The 21634-nt window shown below is 36.0% G+C and overlaps 1 protein-coding gene across 6 annotated transcripts in view; it reads left to right on the top strand.

Annotated features, from left to right (window-relative positions):
* Positions 1–21634, top strand: part of NBEA (neurobeachin) — a 783989-nt gene that overhangs the window by 158701 nt on the left and 603654 nt on the right. For all 6 annotated transcript variants that reach the window (XM_072611897.1, XM_072611896.1, XM_072611899.1 and 3 more), the window contains 2 exons: positions 3979–4131; positions 8459–8627. In XM_072611897.1, coding sequence (XP_072467998.1) covers positions 3979–4131; positions 8459–8627 — 322 coding nt within the window. The remainder of the gene's footprint in view (positions 1–3978; positions 4132–8458; positions 8628–21634) is intronic.

A 21634-nucleotide genomic window follows, 5' to 3' on the forward strand; every position in this document is an offset into this window, starting at 1 on the left:
CTGAGTTTCATGAAGGTAGTCCGGCCTACTTTCCTTCTACTATTCCATTCTGTACCAGGCCCCTCATTGACCATGTCCACTGTTGTTTACGCACGCATGTGCGTGTGCACAGACACACGCAGCACTATGGTTGTCCATCCAATGCATATCAGAATTCAGACAGTAGGTAATTCATCTGACTAGTTTTACCTGTGTGCTTAGGTATGCTAAACTCTCTTGAGGTATGACTGATTTCATCACGAAACTTTGTAGTGTTCCAGAACATGATGTAATCCAGCCTAGTGTCATTTGGAAAAAGGGATATGCCTAACTTTTTAATAACCATTACATTTTGTGTTCTGCTGGACTCTGCTGAACAGCACATGTGAAAATATCAAATGCCATTGTGAGCACATGTCTTTCTATTCTGTGCCTCATGTTTAATATTGACAAATGAATGAGAAACATACTTCAAATCTTAGCTGAAGTCTCAATCTCTTTATGAAGCTTTTCTCAGTCCTCTTTAATCTTAGTGTCTTCAGATATTAATCGACAATTTATCCCTTATGTATCTTGCTTGTACTTAGTTAATTACACATTATTTACCCCTATTAGAATGTGAGCTTCTTTGTAGCAGAGACTAGTTTCTTGTTTCTTTGTATCCTCACTAAGGACGGGCCTGGCACATAAGCATTGTTGACTTGGGTGTGTTTTGTTTAGTAATTGATTCAATAAACTTTCATTAAACCCCCAATCTGTGCCAGGTACTGTGCTAATAGATAAGACCTAAGCATAGGGGAAAAAAAGGTAAAAAGATAGTCCTTGGAGGAAGATTTACGATAGAATGGGAGAGATAGCATGCAAACAAATATATATGAAGCAAGCTATCTATAGGATAAATAGGAAATAATTAAAAGACGAAAAGTGCTAGAATTTAGAGGGGTTAGGGAAGGTTTCCTGTAGAAGGTGGCCTATAAGACTTTATTTTACTGTTTCTTTTTTAGTCAAGCAACTCTCAACATAAACATAGTCGAATCTTGCTTTTGACATAGCTTTCTGTCAATTTTGTGACTAAATATGTGGTCTGCCCTAGAATATCATTTCTGGAAGCCTGACAATTCCCTTCTTCTACCTTTTTCAGGCATACCTTTGATGAATATGTAGATTATTCTTATGGAAATTTGGTAGAGATGAGAAAGTATGCATACATAGTTTATAAGTTATTATCGTATTCTCTTTTTTTTTGTAAGAGAAGTGTCCAGATTTTTCCCCTAAGCATTTGATAGCTTACCTTCTTTCAAATACTTTGATAATCCATCTCTTCCTCAACAGCCTCAAAATTTTTTCATCTCTAACATGCACCTCCATTGTGCATACTTGGTTTGGGCCAGTTAAGTGCTTTCTCTATTTTTTCATGCAGGCCTTCAGGTTCTAAATCTGCTAGTTCACTTGGCATTGATATAGTAAAGTGCTTGTCATAACAGATCTTTACAGATCTCTCTTATTTTTTATCTATTCTTCCAATTTCATCTTCTATTGCCCAGAGTTTAAATTTTAAATTTGTATTGCCTTTAGCTTCCATAATTATGTAATTTTTTAGAAGAAAAAGTAGTTTCTGGCAGAGATGCTTTCTAAGCTCCTTGAGTAGGTTAACTTCCTTAAGAAAAAGTGTTTGTGTTACTCTTTTATCCATTTTCCAGCATTAACTTGTTGTTTACTTAGGTCAGGTAGGACTACCCTCGATTGTTTTCTCATTTTTATTCTTTGATATGAGCAAAGATTGTGATCCAGAAATGATGAATATATCATTAACTGCTCGTTTCATATCTGTTAAAAGTATAGTAAATTTCATTTTAAAAGTTATTTGGTGCTTGCCATGATCATCACCTACATTCTAAAGTATATTTGATATAATTATCATTTTTATGCTGATGACTCTCAAATCTACCTTTCCTATCCCAGTGTCTGCTAACCTCTAGTTTCTCTTTTCCAGTTGCCTTTCAGACATCTTGAACAGGATATCTAGTAGATATCTTAAACTCAATATATCCCAAATTGAACTCATGATCTTTCCTCCTAAAATCTCCACACTCGTACCTTCCTTATTATTGTAAAGGGCAATACCATCATTTCAGTCCTTCCAGCTTGCAAACCTAGTAGTCATTCTAGATTCCTCACTATCTCTTACCCTCCATATCCAAGTTGTTGCCAAGGCCTGACAATTTCACCTCTGCAACATTCCCTGAATATGTCCCCTTCTCTCTTTTGACACTGCCACCATTCTAATGGAAGCTCTCAGCAGCTCAAACCTGATTTCTACAGTAGTCTGTTGGTAGATCAGCCTTCCTCAAGTCTATACTCATTCTAATCCATTCTCCATTCATCCATGTAGCACCAATGTGATAACCCACAGCAGTCACTGTGAATATGCCAGGCATATTTCCAGGGTAAATTCACAGAATATAAACTCTCTTTCTCAAAGACAAAAGCAAAATATTTATTCAGATACAAGAAAGCCAGTTCCATCATAGTAACAGGGAAATCTGTACATGTTGCTAATAGAGGACCACCATCCCCAAACCTTCCCTCAGTCAGGCCTCCCCACAAACAAGCTCCTCTCTTAGGCAAAATGACCTTCTCTCACCCAGGCTACCTGCTCTGCTTTGCCTGTTGTCTCTCTCTCAGCTCCACCTCACTCTCTTCCTGCTGCATACTTCCTGTTCCCCCTTTCAGCAAGCTGCTCCCACCATGGGTTTCATGTGACTCAAGCTGTGGAGTGGGCCAAAACTCAAAGCAGGTCACATGGGCCTATTAAGGGGCAGGGAAGATTTTCAAATTCCCTTAGCATTACATTCCATTAAAATGATTTTCCAGATTAGATCATTCTTTTTGCCTCTAGGAGCAAATATAGAATGTTCTCGTTAGCATTCAAGCTGTTATGACTTAGTCCCTACCTTTTTAGTCTTCTTACGCTTATTTCCCAGCATAGACTCTTCAATCCAGTGATACTGGATTCCTGGCTGTTCCAGGAACAAGATATTCTGTCTCTTGCCTGCTCATATTCTCTCTGGCTGACCTTCATGCCTGGAATGTTCTCCCTCCTCCACTCTGACCACTGACTTCTCTGCCTTTCTTTAAGTCCCAACTGAAATCTCACTTCCTACAGGAATTTCTCCAACCCCTCCATTGTTTTCTCTCTTTTAATTATTTCCAATTTATCCTAAAATAGCTTGTTTTGTGTATGTTTATTTCTATGTTGTCTCCCCCATTTTATTGTAAGCTCCATGAAGACAGAGACTATCTTTTGCTTCTTTTTGTATCTCTAGCCCTTAGTACATTGGCTAGCACCTAATAGGCACTTAATAAATATTCACTGAATTAAATTGATTTATTGTGTAAACACAGTGTTTTTGTATGGTCTATAAGCCTTTGACTTTTCTTGTTTTTTACCTCCCTAGCCATGGTTTCCAATCTTTTTTTTTTTTTTTTTTTTTACTATCTTCTATGCCTACCCTTTCTTTTAAGTCCTTAATTATTAACATATATGTTAATTTAATCATAAAACCCATATTTACGGAGTTCCCTTCAGTTGTAAAATATTTTCCCACTATTTAGTTCTCTAGGCTGAAAATGAAACTGTGTTTTTTATCTTTCTTATTTCATTTTTTAAAACTGTACTGAGTGTAGTGCATTCTTTATACAATGAACTTACTTTTAGTCAACATTATCCTTAGCAATAGTTATGATACAGACTACTTCAAAAAATAATTTTATTTAGATTCCAGTTTCTTCTGTAACTGAATAAAATATTTTAAATATCTGACCAAATTAAAATAATTAAACTGATCTTGCTATAGAGCCTAAAGGGATTATGAAAAAAAAAACCCTTAACTATATTAATATGTGATTTTTTTTTTTTTTTACTATGTCTGACATTTTGCAGTGTGATATTCTGGAAAGAAACTTAATTCTAACAAGACTTTTTATTTTTTTTTTTAGTCATCCAGGGTTCATATAACCAGAGCGGTTCTGGAACAGTTTTTGTCCTTTGCAAAGTATCTTGATGGTTTATCTCATGGAGCACCATTATTGAAGCAGCTTTGTGATCATATACTTTTCAACCCAGCTATCTGGATACATACCCCTGCGAAGGTATGTGATTATTATTCATATTCCTTTTGTTTTAAAATATAATTTTGATTTGCCTTAATTAAAATATTCAAACAAAATACTAATAACCTTTTAATTTTAATTTATCAAGTTAAATGATTTTCTTTTAAAGTAATTTTTAGCTTTTAGAATTGAAGTCTTTTGTTTTTTCTCTGGGCCTGTGGTTTCCTCCATGTTTTTAGAATTACTTGTGTGGAATCTTAACTCTACTGATATAGTTAGGCAACGCCTCTCTAACCTAAAGTCTTAGAGAGTTGCCTAGGAGCACTGAGAGATCAAGTGACCTGAATCCTTTCATACAGCCAGTGTATGTCACAGGCAGGGTTGGACTCAGTTCTTTCTGACAACAAGGCAAATGTACTACCCGCTATGCCATACTGTTTATCAAGAAGAAATATCCTAGAAGATTTTTCTTTCATTCTAGTTCCATTTCCTGAAGGAAAAGAAGGTGCCTTTTTTTTTCTTGGTACTGCTTTGGACTAAGAGAAAATGTTTTTAATGTGTTAGGCTTTCATGAAATAAATTAAAGAGCATTGAACTTAAAATCAGGAGATATGGGTTTTAATCTCTGCTGTTACCAGCTGACAAATCTGTTATTATCATGGATAAATCCCTTAACTTCTCTGATTTCCATATTTCCATATTTGTAAAATGGCAACTATGAAATTTTAGTGGATACAGATCTGTCCTCAAAGTCAGGAAAATCCGAGTTTTAAATATTTCGATCACATTAAAAAAAAGAAAGAACAAAAGAAAACAAAACAACAAAAAAAATCCACCACCAAAGTATCTACAACAGCATTGTATGGAATTGAATTTTCAGTTTTAAAATACTGTTTCAATCTGAGGAAGAAATAAAGAGGAGGAGGAGGTGACAGCAGGAGCAGTAGTTGCAATAGTGTTCTTGGAAAGGAATGGAGCAGTATGTAATGCTATTTTTGTGGTTACATCAGGATCTTCATATACAATTTAGGGGCTTGATGAACATTAGCCATTTATGATATAGTGAAAAAATTCACAATAATATTTTATATCATTAAAATTTCTGGGAACAAAAACATTTTAAAATGAAACTAAAATTTATAACAATTATGTTTATGAATGAGTAAATTCATAAATGTACAACTCATCTTTCTGTTTTACAAATATTTTTAAATGTCTGTGGTATCTTGTACCATTGGGAGCTGTCCAGAAGTTACTTGGATTCACTTGACTTTTCCATCTCTTTCTCAATGTTCACACTTCTGATTCTTTAAAATTTTTAAGAGTCTGTCCTCATAGTGGTTGTAGGGCTTCACCATCTGCTTTGCAGATAAACCAGCTGAGGTCCAGAAGTGCAGTGACTTGTTACATACAACACACTAATGTAGAAATTGAAGCTAAGTTTGCTGCTAGTGCTCTGAATTCTACTGCAGGTCAAGTAACTTTTATGCTCAACAATGTGTGGTATTAGGAAGAAAAGATGTGTTTTGGGCATTTGCAGAGCATATTGGTCTAAGTCACTGGTGGAGAACCTGAAGCCTTGAGGCCTCACCCCTGGTCTAAGTGCTTGCTCCTTGTCTTTCAAAAATTCTAGTCTTTTGTCATATACTTTTTGATCATTTTTATTTTTATGGATTATATCATCATTAATTTTATTCTTTTTACTTAAATGTTTCAATAAAGAAGTTTATTTTTAGTATAAATATTGTCTATTTCTAATGTAAAAAATGAAGGTTAAATAAAACATACTAATATTTTAAAAAGTAGCATGCTTTGAATATATCTGAACATTACTTATTTATTTTATAATATCTTAAATGAGGGGATTGGTTTAGATAGTCTCTGAGGGTCCCTTTTAACTCTGGATCCCATTTGATTCTGTTTTCTCTGGCAAATTATCCCCTTTATTACCTCCACTCTCTCACTTATCTTTAGTCTTTCCCTATCTACTGACTGCTTCTCTGTTGCCTGCAAAAATGCCCAGATTTCTTCATTCTTCAATAAATCATTACTTAATCTTTCTGTCTCTGCTGAATATTATCCCATATCTTTCCTCCATTTTGTTGTTAAAATTCCGTGGTAAAGATATCTTCAACACCTCTCTCCGCTTCCTTTCCTCTTATTTTCTTCTTAACTCTCTACAGTCATCCTCATTATTCAACTGAAACTGATCTCTCCAAACTTACCAGTGATCTCTTAAATTGTCAAATCTAATAGCCTTTTTTCAGTCTTCATTCTTCTGGACTTCTCTGAAACTTTTGACACTGTCATTCACTGTCTTCTTAATATTCTCTTTTCTCTAGGTTTCTGTGACATCTTTCTATTTTTGGTTTTCTTCCCACCTCTGACCACTCCTCAATTTCTTTTGCAGAATCTTCGTGTCTCCTAAAGCGGATGTCCCAGGTCTCTCTTTTGAGGTCTTTTCTCCTACTATTTATTTTGTTGGTTTCATTAGGATTAAATTATCATGTTTCTCAATGAATCTCATATTTATCAATTTGATCCTAACCTCTCTACTCATCTCCAGATTTGCATTTGCAGCCCTTGTTGGACATCTTGAACTGCTGTAGAAATCCTAAATTCAGCATGTTCAAAACTGAACTCATCTTTCTTTCACAAATGATCCTGTCTTCCTAACTTTTCTCCACCAGCCTCCCAGTCTCACTGGCTTGCAACCTACATGTCATCCTTGACTTACTCTCAGTCATTCCCCATATCCACTCTTGCCAAGGTCTGTCAATTCTTCTTTTGTAAAACTTCTCACATATATCCCCTTCTTTGTTCTGACTGTATCATCATTTTGACGCAGGTTCTAATCTCCTCATGCCTAAACTATTGCAGTTGCCTGCAAATTTGTATGCCTGACATAAGTTGATCCCCACACCTGTCCATTTTCACCTTCCTGAAGTTGAGGTCTGACTGTGTCACATATCTTCCTTCTCCCCACGCATACTTCAGTATATTAAAGCCATTTCATCTGTATTCAAGGTGAAATATAAAACCTTCTGTTTGTCTTTTAAAGTCCTTCATAATCGTTCTCTCCTACCTCATTTCTAGTCTTCTTACATCTTAAACTCTAGGTGGTCCAGTCATTCTGACTTTGCTTTCCCTTGAGCAACATATCTTAACTCCAATTCTGGGCATTTTCACTGGCTTTCTGTAATTAAAGGGATGTTCTTCCTCCTCATCTCCACCATTTGACTTCCTTCAGGTTTCAGCTTCAGTTTTACCTTCAATTAGATATCTTTCCCTTTCCTCTTTTCATTATTTCCATTTTATCCTGCCATATATATGCATGTAACAGTAAGCACCCTGACATATACAGGGGGACCAGTTATCACAGGTTCTTAGATCTGCCTTTATAAAAGGAAAGGCAGCTTTTGAGGGGTCAACAATCACTTTAATCAAGCACATGTATCATTCATTTAGTTCAGGGGTAAAAGTCAGCACCCTGAACTTCAGAGATAATACAGAGAAATCTAAATCAATAGATGGCACTTCCAAACTGTCTGACAGTAAGCAACTACCTACATTACACCTACATTACAAATTAACAGACAGATGCAACTGCCTGACCACACATACATAGTTACCAGAGAGGGAAGCACCAACATCTGGGTTTTCAAAGCTAGAGGGCTGCTTAGTGGCTTCCCAGAGTCTCATCTGACATGCAGAGCTTCTTCTGAAAATTAACCCTTAAAGTAAAACCTCATCTCAGAGTCTTTATATACTTTTTCGAGCCAGAGGGCATCGCAGCTACACTAAACTAAACATTTATTCATGAATTTCATAGAAACACATACACCATTTAAGCTGCTGAATTGAAAAACAGTAGAAAGCAATTTGGTGATAAATAGTAAAAATTACTGCACCCTTCCCCCCAAAAGTCATACTCTCTTACCAGTAATTCTCTTGTTTGAAATATGCCCCAAAATAGTTGTTGAGGGAGGAAAGAGGAAGACATCTTTTCAAAGACTGATAAAATGGTATTATTTGTAATTATTAAAAAATTGGAAAAAATTAAAAAAAAATCCAATCATGGATTTTTATAGATCAGTGTAATGGAAATAACTCAATCATTATAGCAGAACCAAAGCAGAGCAAAGGTCATATAAAAGGAAAATTGAAAGGGAAATGAATACTCAAATATTTTGAAGGAGAATTAGGGGAATAAATGAATATTTTGTTCAAATTTATTTAAATTTTAGTATTTAAATGTATGTATGTTTAATGTAAAATAAAATGAGCATTTGTAACAATAACTATTAATTCTTATCTTTTTAGTTCCATTAATTTCCCGGCATTCATATTGTGTATTATTTATTAGGTTCAGCTGTCTTTGTATACCTATTTATCTGCTGAATTTATTGGAACTGCTACCATCTATACTACCATACGCAGAGTTGGAACAGTATTACAGCTAATGCACACACTGAAATATTACTATTGGGTTATTAATCCTGCTGATAGCAGTGGCATTACTCCTAAAGGGTTAGGTAAGTGTAATATTGCAACATTGAAGTTTTGCTCATATAATATGTGTATATTATTAAATAATATCTCAGCATATAGGTTAATATTGCCTTGGAAATACACAGTACAGATAAATGCTTTGTGGAATGAATGACATACTAAGAATTGTGTTCAGTGGAGAGATCAATTTTTGATTACACTATTATGATGATATATTAGAGGGAATTAGGTGGTACAGTGAATGGAGCCCTGGACTTGGAATTAAGAAGAATTGAGTTAAAAAAATGCTTCAGGCACTTAGTAGCTATATTTGACCCTGAGCAAGTCATGTAAACTTTATATGCCTTTTTCTGTAAAATTGGGACAATTATAGCACCTACCTCTTAGGGTTGTTGTATGGATATAATGAAATAATATTTGTAGAGATTTTTGTAAACCAGAAAATGCCATATAAATTCTAGCTATTATGTCACTTGTCTCCCCTCAGCAGCTCCCGCAATTTATGTAGTTTTTAAAGCCATCATTTCAGTGAATTTTTCTGCTAACTGTATTTTAGTGTTTAGTTTTCAGGCATTCAGTCTTTACTTCCTCTCCCCACCCCCATAATGCTGTTTATGATAGTATTCTATTGTAATAGTTCTAAAGGGTTAAGTTTTAGGATCTTACTGAGCTGTAATGTTCAGTATTTCTTTTTTAGAAGCTACCACAGATTTAGTCAGCCATTCTTTGCTGCTTTTGGTGAGAGGTATTGTTGCATGATGTTTGGAGTCCATAATAAATCAATCAACAGGCATCAAATCCTGCTTTCACTAGGAACTCATCTAGGTTGTGGTCTTTTAAAAAATGAGACTATCTTTCCTCTCACAGGCCTTTCATTCAATAGGGAGAGATACCATATACAAATTGAAGTTATGAAACATACAAATTAGTACAAGATTATTAGGGAGAGAGGACATTAGCTGTTGGGGGTAATCAGGCATGGCTTTGTGTAGAAGGTGTTGTTTGTGTTACATCTTGAAAGAAAAGAGGCAGATCTGATTATTTTTTCAACATTTCACTGGATATTTGCACAGTTTTTTTACTTTTGAATTTTGTTATTATTTTTTATAGCTCTACAAAAATAATTCTTTGACTTGATTGATATAACACTGTATAAATAAATTAATTTAGCTGATATTGTCATTTTTATTATGTTGTCAAAACTTAGTCATAAGCAATGAACATTCATTTCAATTCAGTAAACATTTATTAAGTGCCTACTATATGCCAGTTATTGTGCTAAGTGCTAGGGATTCAAATTGGGGCAGGTAGGTGATGCAGTGGATAGAGCACCAGTTCAGGATTCAGGAGAACCCGAGTTCAAATCTCACCTCAGACACTTTACACTCACTAGCTGGGTGACCTTGGGCAAGTCACTTAACCAGGATGACCTCATCCTGGGTCATCTCCAGTCATCCTGATGAATATCTGGTCACTGGATTCAGATGGCTCTGGAGGAGAAGTGAGGCTGGTGACCTGCACAGCCCTCCCTCACTCAAAACAAAGTCAAATGCAAGTCATGTCATTATTTCTCTGATGACATGGTCTTTTTAGGCAACAAAGGATGAACACATAGGGATTCAGATTAGAAAAAGAAACTAAGCGCCTTCCTTCAAGAAGCTTATAAATTAACTGGGGAAGACAATATAATAAGGAAGCCGAAAGGTGGATGGTGGGCAGCATGATTTTCTGTGGAGTGGAAACCAAGTCTTATGGAAAATGAAGAGTCACCTACTAAATTCTGAGCCCTCTATAAAGGCATGGGGGGGAGCTTGTTGCTCTACTATTCAATCCTTCAATCAGAGCATAGAAGAAACTAAGAGACTTGAGAAAGTCTTGAGTATCATCATGACATTTGGTGTTGAATAGATAATTGAAGGTCACAATACTAACAAGTTGGAGGGCTAGACATTTTCTCCCATTTTTATGATGTCTTAAATCTTGCCAACTTTTCTAAAATAGGAATTATGCAAAAGATGTAAGGGGATTTTATCTGGCAACATGGTTTAAGTCACCAGAAATCCTAATGAGGTCATAATCCAGTGAACTAACAGCATAGAAAGCAAATCCTTAACTGTTAATGTATTCAGGACCTTGTCATCTGCTGATCGATCACCTCTCCCCTCCCTCTACTTTCTTCCTGGTGCCAAATCAAAAGACAAAAACATGTTTGGACTGGGATTATGGTTCAGTGGCACCTAAGCAACACTGGTTAGCCAGAGAACTTGGGTAGGATGCATGTGTGACTCTGTGGTACTCCACTAAATTGAAATAAAAAGCACATAATCTAGCTAGGGCCTATTCTTTCACCCCCAAAAACACTTGAGGTAGAAACTGAAGCCTGTGAAATGTGAATTGCCCAGCTGGGAAAAGACTAAGAAAACTTTGAAGTCCAGCCCAAACTGAAACCACTATTAAGAGGAAGGAGTCAGGAGTGAGTGATAGGGGAATATGAAGAAAAAAAAGTCTTAAATTAGCAAAGATCTCAGGAATATTAAAATTTAATTGAAGACCTTGAACAAAAGGAGATAAGCCAACAGAGAAGATATTAATAACAGAAAAGATTATGACCTCCAGATCAGTTAAACAAGTCCAGACATTTATCAATAAATATTTCAAAACAAAAGGAAACAAATCAATATCTGATGATTCCCAAGACAGAATCGATTACAGCAAGATATTCCCAGTGGTTTAAAAGAGAAATTGTGAGAGCAGAATTTATGTCCTGCACAGCAGAAATGATTAGCAGAATAGAGAAATTTGAATACACAGCTGTAAGTCTCACCAAAGAAATAAAAGAGAGAATAATTGAATGGGAATGACAATACACACAGAAGTGAAAGACAGTCCAAAAGAAGAGAAGCAAAAGGCAATTTAATAATATTAAAAGAAAACTTCATCTCAATACAAGGGTAATATATTGATTTTAAAGACAGATTTCATAGAGGCAATGCAAGGATCGTAGATATTGCAGAAGAGCATGGCGAGTGAAGAAGAGTTAAAATAATGCAAGTAATTATACAAGAAAACTCCTTGGAGCTTCTGGACACAGAAAACAAAATACCAATCTAAAGACTACACAGATTTCCTCTGGGGGTTGGGAGGAGATGGATGCTACAAATACTAAGATGGAGAGTGTTTAAGTTTAACAGTTCCAATTTGTACAAATTCTTAAAGTGATTGGGGAATGGCAAATTGCAAAATCTTAAAATATGAAGGAAAGAAAATTTAAATAATACAAGACTATTCTTCATCCACTAGTAACTGTCTGAGGTAATGGAACAATGTATTCTTAGCCTGCAAAAGAGTATAGGAACTCAACATGCAATCCAAGGTGACATCTTGCAAACCTGAACCTAATGATTAATGTAAAAAGATGGACGTCCAATAACCAAGATGGATTTGAAGAAGTCCCACAAAGACAAACAGACCTGAGCATATTACTTGCTTTGCAAACACATCAGGCATGGGGTAGAATGGGGGTGAGAGGCACAGCTAGCAAAGACAGTAATAAAAACAAAATAACAGAGATCATTAAAGTTTTTTCATTTTAAAAGTACACAAGGAAAGTCTGTACACAAGGGTCAAAGCAGAGGTCAAATGGAACTGATAGAAAAGAAACAGACCTGAGACATCCAAGACCTAACCTCATAACAGATACCTATAGGTAAGCCAATTCACAGAATGAAAAGTTGTATAAAAAGGGAGAAGGGGTGAAGAAGATAGAGGAGAATATGCAGTGTACCCTTATTAAGTCAAAGGCTAAAATTAAGAGAAGATAATTCCTATAATCCCTCAGGATGAAAAGGACCCACTGAAGAATGTACAAGTAGATAGAGGGAGGGACTGCAACATGGGGGAAAATTTGGGAAATCCTGTTTCTGTGGTGAAAGAGGGGGTAGGGCTAATGAGTGCTCTGAGGGGAGAGGAAAGATATTCTATCAAGGGAAATGGTAACCTTACCACGGTTTAATTTACAGGTTTTGGGTATTTAGAGACCATTCCTCCTACCTCAGAAGGAAAATCAGAGCTCTTAGGGGCAAACGACATACAGATTGAGGTGGCATAGATTCAGGAGCAAATTTCAAGACAAAGGGGAAAAATGACTATGGGACGGCAAAGAATAATCATGCATTCCACAAACAGGCTCATACAAATTTTCCTATCATGGGACAATATCCTCTCGATCACTTAACAAACTCTTTCTAAGAGTGAGGCAGAATAGAAAAGGATAGGATCAAGGGGATAGATCTGCAAGGCAATAACACAGAAATTGTTTAGAAGAGGGAATCTAAAATTAGCTGCATTAGGATTCTTAATTCCATGAGGGACACAGAGATCAAAGAATGACTAAGTAAGGTTAAGGGCTGTCAATCAAAGACTCAAAAGTTTAGAATATAAATAAGAGGAAGAAAATGAGGGGAAAATTATTTTTAGAAAAAAATGCAGAAAATGAAATTTAAAAAATAATGAAAACAAGTTTAAGGAATAGAGGAAAGGGAATTTTGCTAGATTGGTCGACTAAGGAAAAAAGTGGGCAAGTCTTAAATGAGATAAAAGGAAGGAAGAAAAAAGAACTGATAAGCAAAACTAGAGAAAGAGAAAACAAATGAAAAGCAATGGAGCTGGAAGTTAAGGAGAAGATGGCCCGTGAGTAGATTAAAGTAGATTAAACTAAAATAACTGAAGAAACAAAATAATTTTACAAAGAAAGAGAGGGGAAAAAAATCTTCATTTAGAAAAGTATTTGTTGAATATGCCAAGCAGTTTCTTATCTATAGTACAGCCTGATAGTTTCCTCATCTTCAGTTTTGTACCCAGATCATCCACCTGGAGAACTTGTCTAAAATATGTACATATTAGTAAACTAATTCTACAAACTGTCTATCTAGCTATGTCATAATCTGATCAATATGTGGTTTTCTTCTATGTTAGGGCTCCAGAAAGTTTAAACTAATATATTGGTTACTAGAGACAGTATGTTAGAAATCAACACATTTAACCAATTTGAAGTATATTTAACATATATAAGTATATTGGATCCATGCCATGAAATTTGTACAATATATGCCCATCTTGACAGAAAATTCAATTCACTATCTCTCAAGTAAACTGCTTTTTCTCCTCTGACACTGCCACCATTCTAACATAGGCCCTTATCACCTCACACCTGGAGTATTGCCATAGGCCACTGGTGGGTCTGCCCACCTCAGGTCTCTTGTCCACTCCAGTCCATTCTTTCTTCAGCCACCAAAGTAACTTCTCTAAAACACAGGTCCAATCATGTCACCTGTCTACTCAGACTCTTTCCTGTTGCTAAAATGCTCTGTTTGGCATTCAAAGCCCTTCATAACCTAGTCCCCTTTCAATTTTCCAGTACATCTTACAACATGTACTCTTTGATCCATTTGACACTGGTTTTCTGGCGGTTTCACAAACAAGGCAGTCCATCTCTCAGTGTTTCTTCAAGCTATTTCCTCTGAGGAAGACCAGAGAGCTTCAGGTGGAGACTGGAATGCATATGTTCTGGCCTCACTGGGTTCCTTTATGTCTTAACTAATCCTATAGGCAGGGCAGCTAGGTGGTGCAGTGGATAGAGCACTAGTGCAGGAGTCAGGAGGACTTGTGTTCAAATTTCACCTCAGACACTTGACACTCACTGACTGGGTGACCTTGGGCAAGTCACTTAACCCCAATTGCCTCATCCTGGGTCATCTCCAGTCATCCTGATGAATATCTGGTCACTGGATTCAGATGGCTCTGGAGGAGAAGTGAGGCTGGTGACCTGCACAGCCCTCCCTCACTCAAAACAAAGTCAAATGTAAGTCATGTCATTGTTTGTCTGATGACATGGTCTTCTTAGGCCACAAAGGACGAACACACACCTCCTACAGGCAGCCTTCTTCAACCCCTCTTAATTCCAGTGCCTTCCCTCTGTTAATTATTTCTTATTTATCCTGTGTATATCTTCCTTTGACTATATTTATTTTCTTTTTCGGTAAATTTTAAAAATTAAATGCAAAATCAGCAAAAAAAAAAAGAATAAATATTGTCATATACACAGCAGAACATAGAAGATGATTCAGTATAAAACAGTAATTCAAGAAACCTATATAATAAATATTTTACATTGCTGTCAAAGCTGCCCAGCTTTTCTTTGCTTCCTTATAGGTTTTCTTTTGGTCTCTACTGTGCACTTTTTACTTTGTTTTTTTCCCCTCCTGCCACCAGCCCTAGAGATGGCTACAATTAAGCATGGATATTGAAAGATGCATGTATCTATATACACACACGTACATACACATACATGTATATCTATACATATATACACACATACATGCCTGGATATTCATTCATATATGTATATAGAAAACCACGATGTGCTTATTTCCACTTGTCATCTGTTTCTCTGAAGGTGGATAGCATCTTCCTTCATAAGGCCAAGTCTTTCCATGTTTTTCTAAATGAGTGCATTCATCATTTCTTACTCCACAGCAATATTCTAACCCAATCACATCCTGTCTGAAAGATTGTTTATTTTATTTCCCAATTTTCTGCATTCCTTCTATTATTGGCTACATATGTTTTATATTTACAAGAAAATTTTAATTTAAAATAATTGAAATAATCTTTTTTGATATTTCAACAATGCTCTCACCTTATAATATAGTTTAAGGTTTGATACTTCAGAATCTGCTTTCTTTACATGTTTTTCCCCTAGTTTCTTTGAAGTTCCTGATCTTTTCTTTTTCCAAATGACATTTGTCATTTTTTCTGACTCAGCAAAGATGATATTATAGTAATTTAGATGATGTGGTATTGAATAAATAGATTAGATAAAATTGTCTTTTTTAATTATTGGTTTTACCTACCCATGAATGATACATATTACTTCAGTTTTTTAGAACTGACTTCATTTGTATAAATAGTGTTTTATGTTTATATTCATATAGTTCTGTTTTGACAGGTATACCCTTGGGTATTTTATACTATCTATGTATTTTAAGTGGTCTAAAAAAATATAGACAGTGTAAATACCTAGACAGTATAAAATAACCTGAGAGTATATCTGCCAAATAATGTTTATTGTTCATGAGTTGGTAAAACTTGCTCTATCTCCTTGCCCTCTTATTTCTTATTGAATTTAGAGCACATATGTACTCTTCTAGATATGTGTGTGTGTTCCCTCTTTAACCCATTCTCAATCAAAGTACGGTTCTAGCACTACTCACCTTTCCTCCTACTAGCTTCTTTTATCAATTTTTCCTTTTATGCCTCATTTGGATGATAATTACTCCTTTTTATCTATTTACAGTTTTATTTTGCTAGACTCACATCATACTCACCTCAACCCAAAACTTTCTTTTTTTTTTTTTTGGATTTAAATTTATTTAAGTTTTCAACATTTATTTCCACAAAATTTGGGGTTCCAAATTTTTTCCCCATTTCTCCCCTCCCCCCCACTTCAGAACGTTGAGCATTCTAATTACCCCTATCACCAATCTGCCCTCCCTTCTAACATCCCTCCTTTCCCTTATCCCCATCTTCTCTTTTGTCCTATAGGGCAAGATAACAACTTTCTATACCCCATTACCTGTATTTCTTATTTCTTAGTTGTATGCAAGAACAATACTCAACAGTGGTTCCTAAAACTTTGAGTTCCAACTTCACTTCCTCCCTCCCTCCCCACCCATTCCCTTTGGGAAGGCAAGCAATTCAATACAGGCCATATCTGTGTAGTTTTGGAAATGACTTCCATAATAGTCGTATTGTATAAGACTACTATATTTCCCTCCATCCTGTCCTGCCCCCCATTTCTTCTATTGATCCTGTCCCTCCCCAAGAGTGTTGACTTCTGATTGCTCCCTCCTCCCACTGCCCTCCCTTCCATCATCCCCCCCCACCCCGCCTATCCCCTTCTCCCCCACTCTTCTGTATTGTAAGATAGGTTTTCATATCAAAATGAGTGTGCATTTTATTCCTTCCTTTAGTCGAATGTGATGAGAGTAATCTTCATGTTTTTTCTCTCACCTCCTGCCTTTTTTCTTAAACGGAAAAGTCTTTTACTTGTCTCTTTTATGAGAGATAATTTGCCCCATTCCATTTCTCCCTTTCTCCTCCCAATATATTTCTGTCTCACCCCTTAATTTCATTTTTATAAGATACAATCTCATCCTATTCAATTCACCCTGTGCTCTCTGTCTCTCTCTCTCTCTGTGTATGTGTGTGTGTGTGTAATCTCACCAACTACCTAGATACTGAAAAATGTTTCAAGAGTTACAAATATTGTCTTTCCATGTAGGAATGTAAACAGTTCAAATTTAGTAAGCCCCTTAAGATTTTTCTTTGCTGTTTACCTTTTCATGCTTCTCTTGATTCTTGTGTTTGAAAGTCAGATTTTCTTTTCAGCTCTGGTCTTTTCATCAAGAATGCTTGAAAGTCCTCTATTTCATTGAAAGACCATTTTTTCCCCTGAAGTATTATACTCAGTTTTGCTGGGTAGGTGATTCTTGGTTTTAGTCCTAGTTCCTTTGATTTCTGTAATATCATATTCCATGCCCTTCGATCCCTTAATGTAGAAGCTGCTAGATCTTGTGTTATCCTGATTGTATTTCCACAGTACTTGAATTGTTTCTTTCTAGCAGCTTGCAATATTTTCTCCTTGATTTGGAAACTCTGGAATTTGGCCACAATGTTCCTAGGAGTTTATCTTTTTGGATCTCTTTCAGGAGGTGATCTGTGGATTCTTTCAATATTTATTTTGTCCTCCGGTTCTAGAATCTCAGGGCAGTTTTCCTTGATAATTTCATGAAAGATGATGTCTAGGCTCTTTTTTTGATCATGGCTTTCAGGTAGTCCCATAATTTTTAAATTGTCTCTCCTGGATCTGTTTTCCAGGTCAGTTGTTTTTCCAATGAGATATTTGACATTATCTTCCATTTTTTCATTCTTTTGGTTTTGTTTTGTGATTTCTTGGTTTCTCATAAAGTCATTAGCCTCCATCTGTTCCATTCTAATTTTGAAAGAACTATTTTCTTCAGTGAGCTTTTGAATCTCCTTTTCCATTTGGCTAATTCTGCTTTTGAAAGCATTCTCCTCCTCATTGGCTTTTTGATCCTCCTTTGCCAGTTGAGTTAGCCTATTTTTAAAGGTGTTATTTTCTTCAGCTTTTTTTTGAGTCTCCTTTAGCAAGGTGTTGGACCCTGCTTTTCATGCCGTGCAGCCAAGGTTGGGCTGGGCTCTGCTCAGTGCAACAGACATTTCCTGTGGGCCTTTCAGGTCATCCTGGGCTGGAAATCTCCTCCACTCTGTTGTTCTCCACCTGTGCTGCTCCAGAATTTGTTGAGAGTCCCTCTCTACAGGTAGTTTATGGGCTGTATGGGGAGAGCCGCATATGTGTGTCTTTCTACTCTGCCATCTTGGCTCCCCTACCCCCCCCCCCAAGATTTTTCTTTTCAAGCTATGTAAATAATGATGACAATCATTAAAGTTATTTTCACCTATAAAGAGTAAACAATTTGACATTATAGTTGTGCCTTATTATTGGTCTTTAATGTTTGCCATATAATTCTCCTAGATGTTATGTCAAAATTTCCCTTAAATTCTGCTGTTTTTGTCACAAAAACCTGAAAATCTTTCAGTTGCTTAAATGCCCAGTTTTTTTTTCACTGAGGATTATTCTTTGCTGGGTAAGTTACTCTTGGTTCTTACGCCAGCTCTTTTGCTCTCTGGAATATAGTATTCCAAGAGACATTCCTGTAGCATAGTGACTGTTAGGTCTTGTGTAGTCCTTATTGTAGCTCCATGATATTCAAATTGTTTTCTTTTTTTCTTGTTGGTTCCATTATTTTCTCCTTAACCTGGGAGCTTTCACACTTGACTATGGTATTCCTGTATTTTTCCTCCTGGGGTCTCTTTCATGTGGTAATTGGTGGATTTTTCTGTTCCTTCTTTGCCTTCTTGTTCTAGAATTCCAGGGCAATTTTCCTTGATAATTTCTTGTAATATTGTATCAAGATTCTTTTTTTTATCATTATTTTCAGGTAATCTGATATTCTTATTTCTCCTCAATCTATTCTCCAGATCAGTTATTTTTCTGTGAGATGTTGCACATTATCATCTATTTTCTCTTTCTTTTGATTTTGTTTCATTATTTCTTGGAATCTTAGAAGGTCATATATAAGTTTAGTTTTCAAAAAAATTACTTTCTTCCTTAAGTTTTTGATTCTCTTTTTTCTGGCTGATTGACTTTTCATAGTTTTCTTGGTTTTCTTGGATTGTCCTTGGGTTTTTTTTTATTTTTATTTTTATTCTGTGCCTCTTGTTTTATTTTTAAGTCCAGTTTAACTTTTCCTGAGGACTCTTTTTGTGTTTGGGAGCAGTTGATGTTTCTCATTGAAAAAGGAGTGGCTATTTTAGCTCTGATATATTCCTGTGAATATCAGCACAGATCTTCTCTGTCCCCACAGTAGTTACCTGTGGTTGAGTTCTTTCTCCTTTGCGTACTCATTTTTATTTATTTATTTTTGTTTTATTTTGTTTTATAGCAATTATTAGTGTAATGAAGTTGTAGTCCCCAGGTACTGGGAATGATACCCCAAAGCATCAGGTCCTTTTCTCCAGTCTGCCCCAGGGCCCAACCTTGAGCTCTCCTCTCCACTGCTAAGCCACAGCTAAGGCCCACAGCCATACTGTCTGGCAAATGCTCTTGCTCCATGCAGTCCCTCCATGTGGCAGCAAAACTACAGCTCTTTTCCTTGGAACTAAAACCAGGGACTCTGCTCTCCTGCAAGTACTCACATTCAGCAGGGTCCCTGCCTCTTGCCACTGTAGTCACCAGGTGTCTGCTAGCTCCTTCTCCCTGGAAGTGCCAGCCACAGCCTGGCATGTGACTGCTCAGCACAGCTGTGCTTGACATCCCTCAACAGTGGAATGTCTTTCAATCTTCTCCTATTCAGCAGTTAGACTGTTACACTGTCTGGGAGAAGAAAGTTTTTAAGGCTGAGGCTGCCTCACACCACAGATACCTCCAGGGCTTGTTTATTGATTCTGCTGAGTTGGCCTGGAGGTATTTGCACTTCACTTGGGTTGAACACTTGCCCCGTGGATGTCAGGTCTTTACTGTGTCTTCTCTAGTTGTCTTTGGAGGACAATTGCTTTACCCTGACTTTTGTTTATTTTTTTTTTCTGCTGCACATTCCTTCTGAGGTGATGATCTGTCTTTTGTGGAGGAAATTTGGATAGCAGAAAGTTTTCTGATGTGCTCTACCATCTTCCCAAAATTTTCTATATTTATTTTCATGTTATCTGCATTAGATTGTGAACTCCTTCAGGTCTGGGGCTATCTTTCAACTCTTTTTATATCTCCAGTGCTTAGCACAGTGTCTGGCTATTGGAGAGTCCTTAATAAATGTTTATTGATAAATGTTTTCTGTATATAAGTAATTGAAGTCTGTATTAACTATCTCTGTATCCTTGACAGGTTAGCATTTCTTGCTCTAAGCTTATGTTTCCATTGAATATTTGTGGTAATATTTGTTAAAGTAGGCCTTTTGACCATTTTTATTATGTTCTGTTTTTTGGTACTAAAATATTTACTAAAAGCCAAAAGCCTTCAAGGACTATAGCACAGTTATAGGTATTTGCTGTAATGACATGATTTATTTTTAGCAATTTATTATCTAGAAATTGGTGGAATTTTATATGGTGCAAATTGGATTATTATAAGAGTAAATGTGATTTTTAACTTGGCCTGTAATCTGTTTAACACTGTTATTTTATTTCCTTTCACATGCCATCAAATGGAAATTTTTAGATATGACATAATATCTAAGTGACTACTCTAGTTTACTTGTAGTTTTAAGAAAGGTACACAGTCTTAACCATGTTAGAGTTGTAAGGGCTCTTACAAGTAAGCCAGACCATTACCTTCATTCTCCCAAATCAGGCCTTTAATAGCCTAAAGGAGAAGAAGATCTGCTTCCAAATTACAATTTAGTAGTTTTTTTTACTCTCCTTTTGTTATTTCCTTTGGTTTGTCTATTTATGTGCTATTTTCTTGTGAGCCATAGGACAGCTCCTTTTATAAAAGCAAGGAAGATGTTTAAATTATTTTCTGGATTGTAAGTATAATAATTCCATACAAATGTGTAACTTAATGAAAGAAACAGTTTTTCTTTTTTTTCTTACATTGCATGCTCAAGTAGAGGAACAAGTAAAGTTTACTATTGACAGCCTTGCCTTTCATGTTATTATGGATTCCATATATGCACTATCTCTCTCTGAGAATTCAATCCCATCTGATCCATAAGTATTTATTGAGCCTTGCCATGTACAAAAGTATAGGGGCAAGATGAAAGGCAAAATAAAAAGCCCTGCAAGAAGCTTATGTTCCATTGGGTGGCTTAGCATATGAGAATCTGAAGAGATACTGCTATTTATCACAAGGATAATATATTATGACCAGGTCAGATTTATACAGAGAATGCAGAACTAGTTTAGTACTAGGAAAACTATCAGCCCAATTGACCATATCAACAATAAAACTAACAGATCATAATAATAATAATGTCACATCTATCTAAAACCATCAGTAGGGATTATATTGCAGTGGGGATAAGCTAGGAGCATTTCCAGTAAGATCGGGGATGAAATAAGAATATCCATTATCACCTATAATTTTTTAAAATTATTTTGTTTTCAGAGTTCCTCAGTCACTTCCATCTGTCTTAAATTTTTTTCCCTCTCTCTACCCCTCCTTCCCCATTCCCTCCCTGGGACAGCGTACAATCTTATATGGGTTCTACACATACGTTCCTATTAAATACATTTTCTCCTTAGTCATGTTGCATAAAAGAATTAAAATGAATGGGAGAAACCATAAAACAAAACATAATATAAAAGAAAATGGTCTGCTTCATTCTGCAATCCAATTCCATAGTTCTTTCTCTGAATGTGGAAGGAGTTTTGCCTCAAGAGTCCATTGGGAATT

Source organism: Notamacropus eugenii, chromosome 5, assembly GCF_028372415.1.
Source record: "Notamacropus eugenii isolate mMacEug1 chromosome 5, mMacEug1.pri_v2, whole genome shotgun sequence".
In the NCBI taxonomy this organism is placed as follows: domain Eukaryota; kingdom Metazoa; phylum Chordata; class Mammalia; order Diprotodontia; family Macropodidae; genus Notamacropus; species Notamacropus eugenii.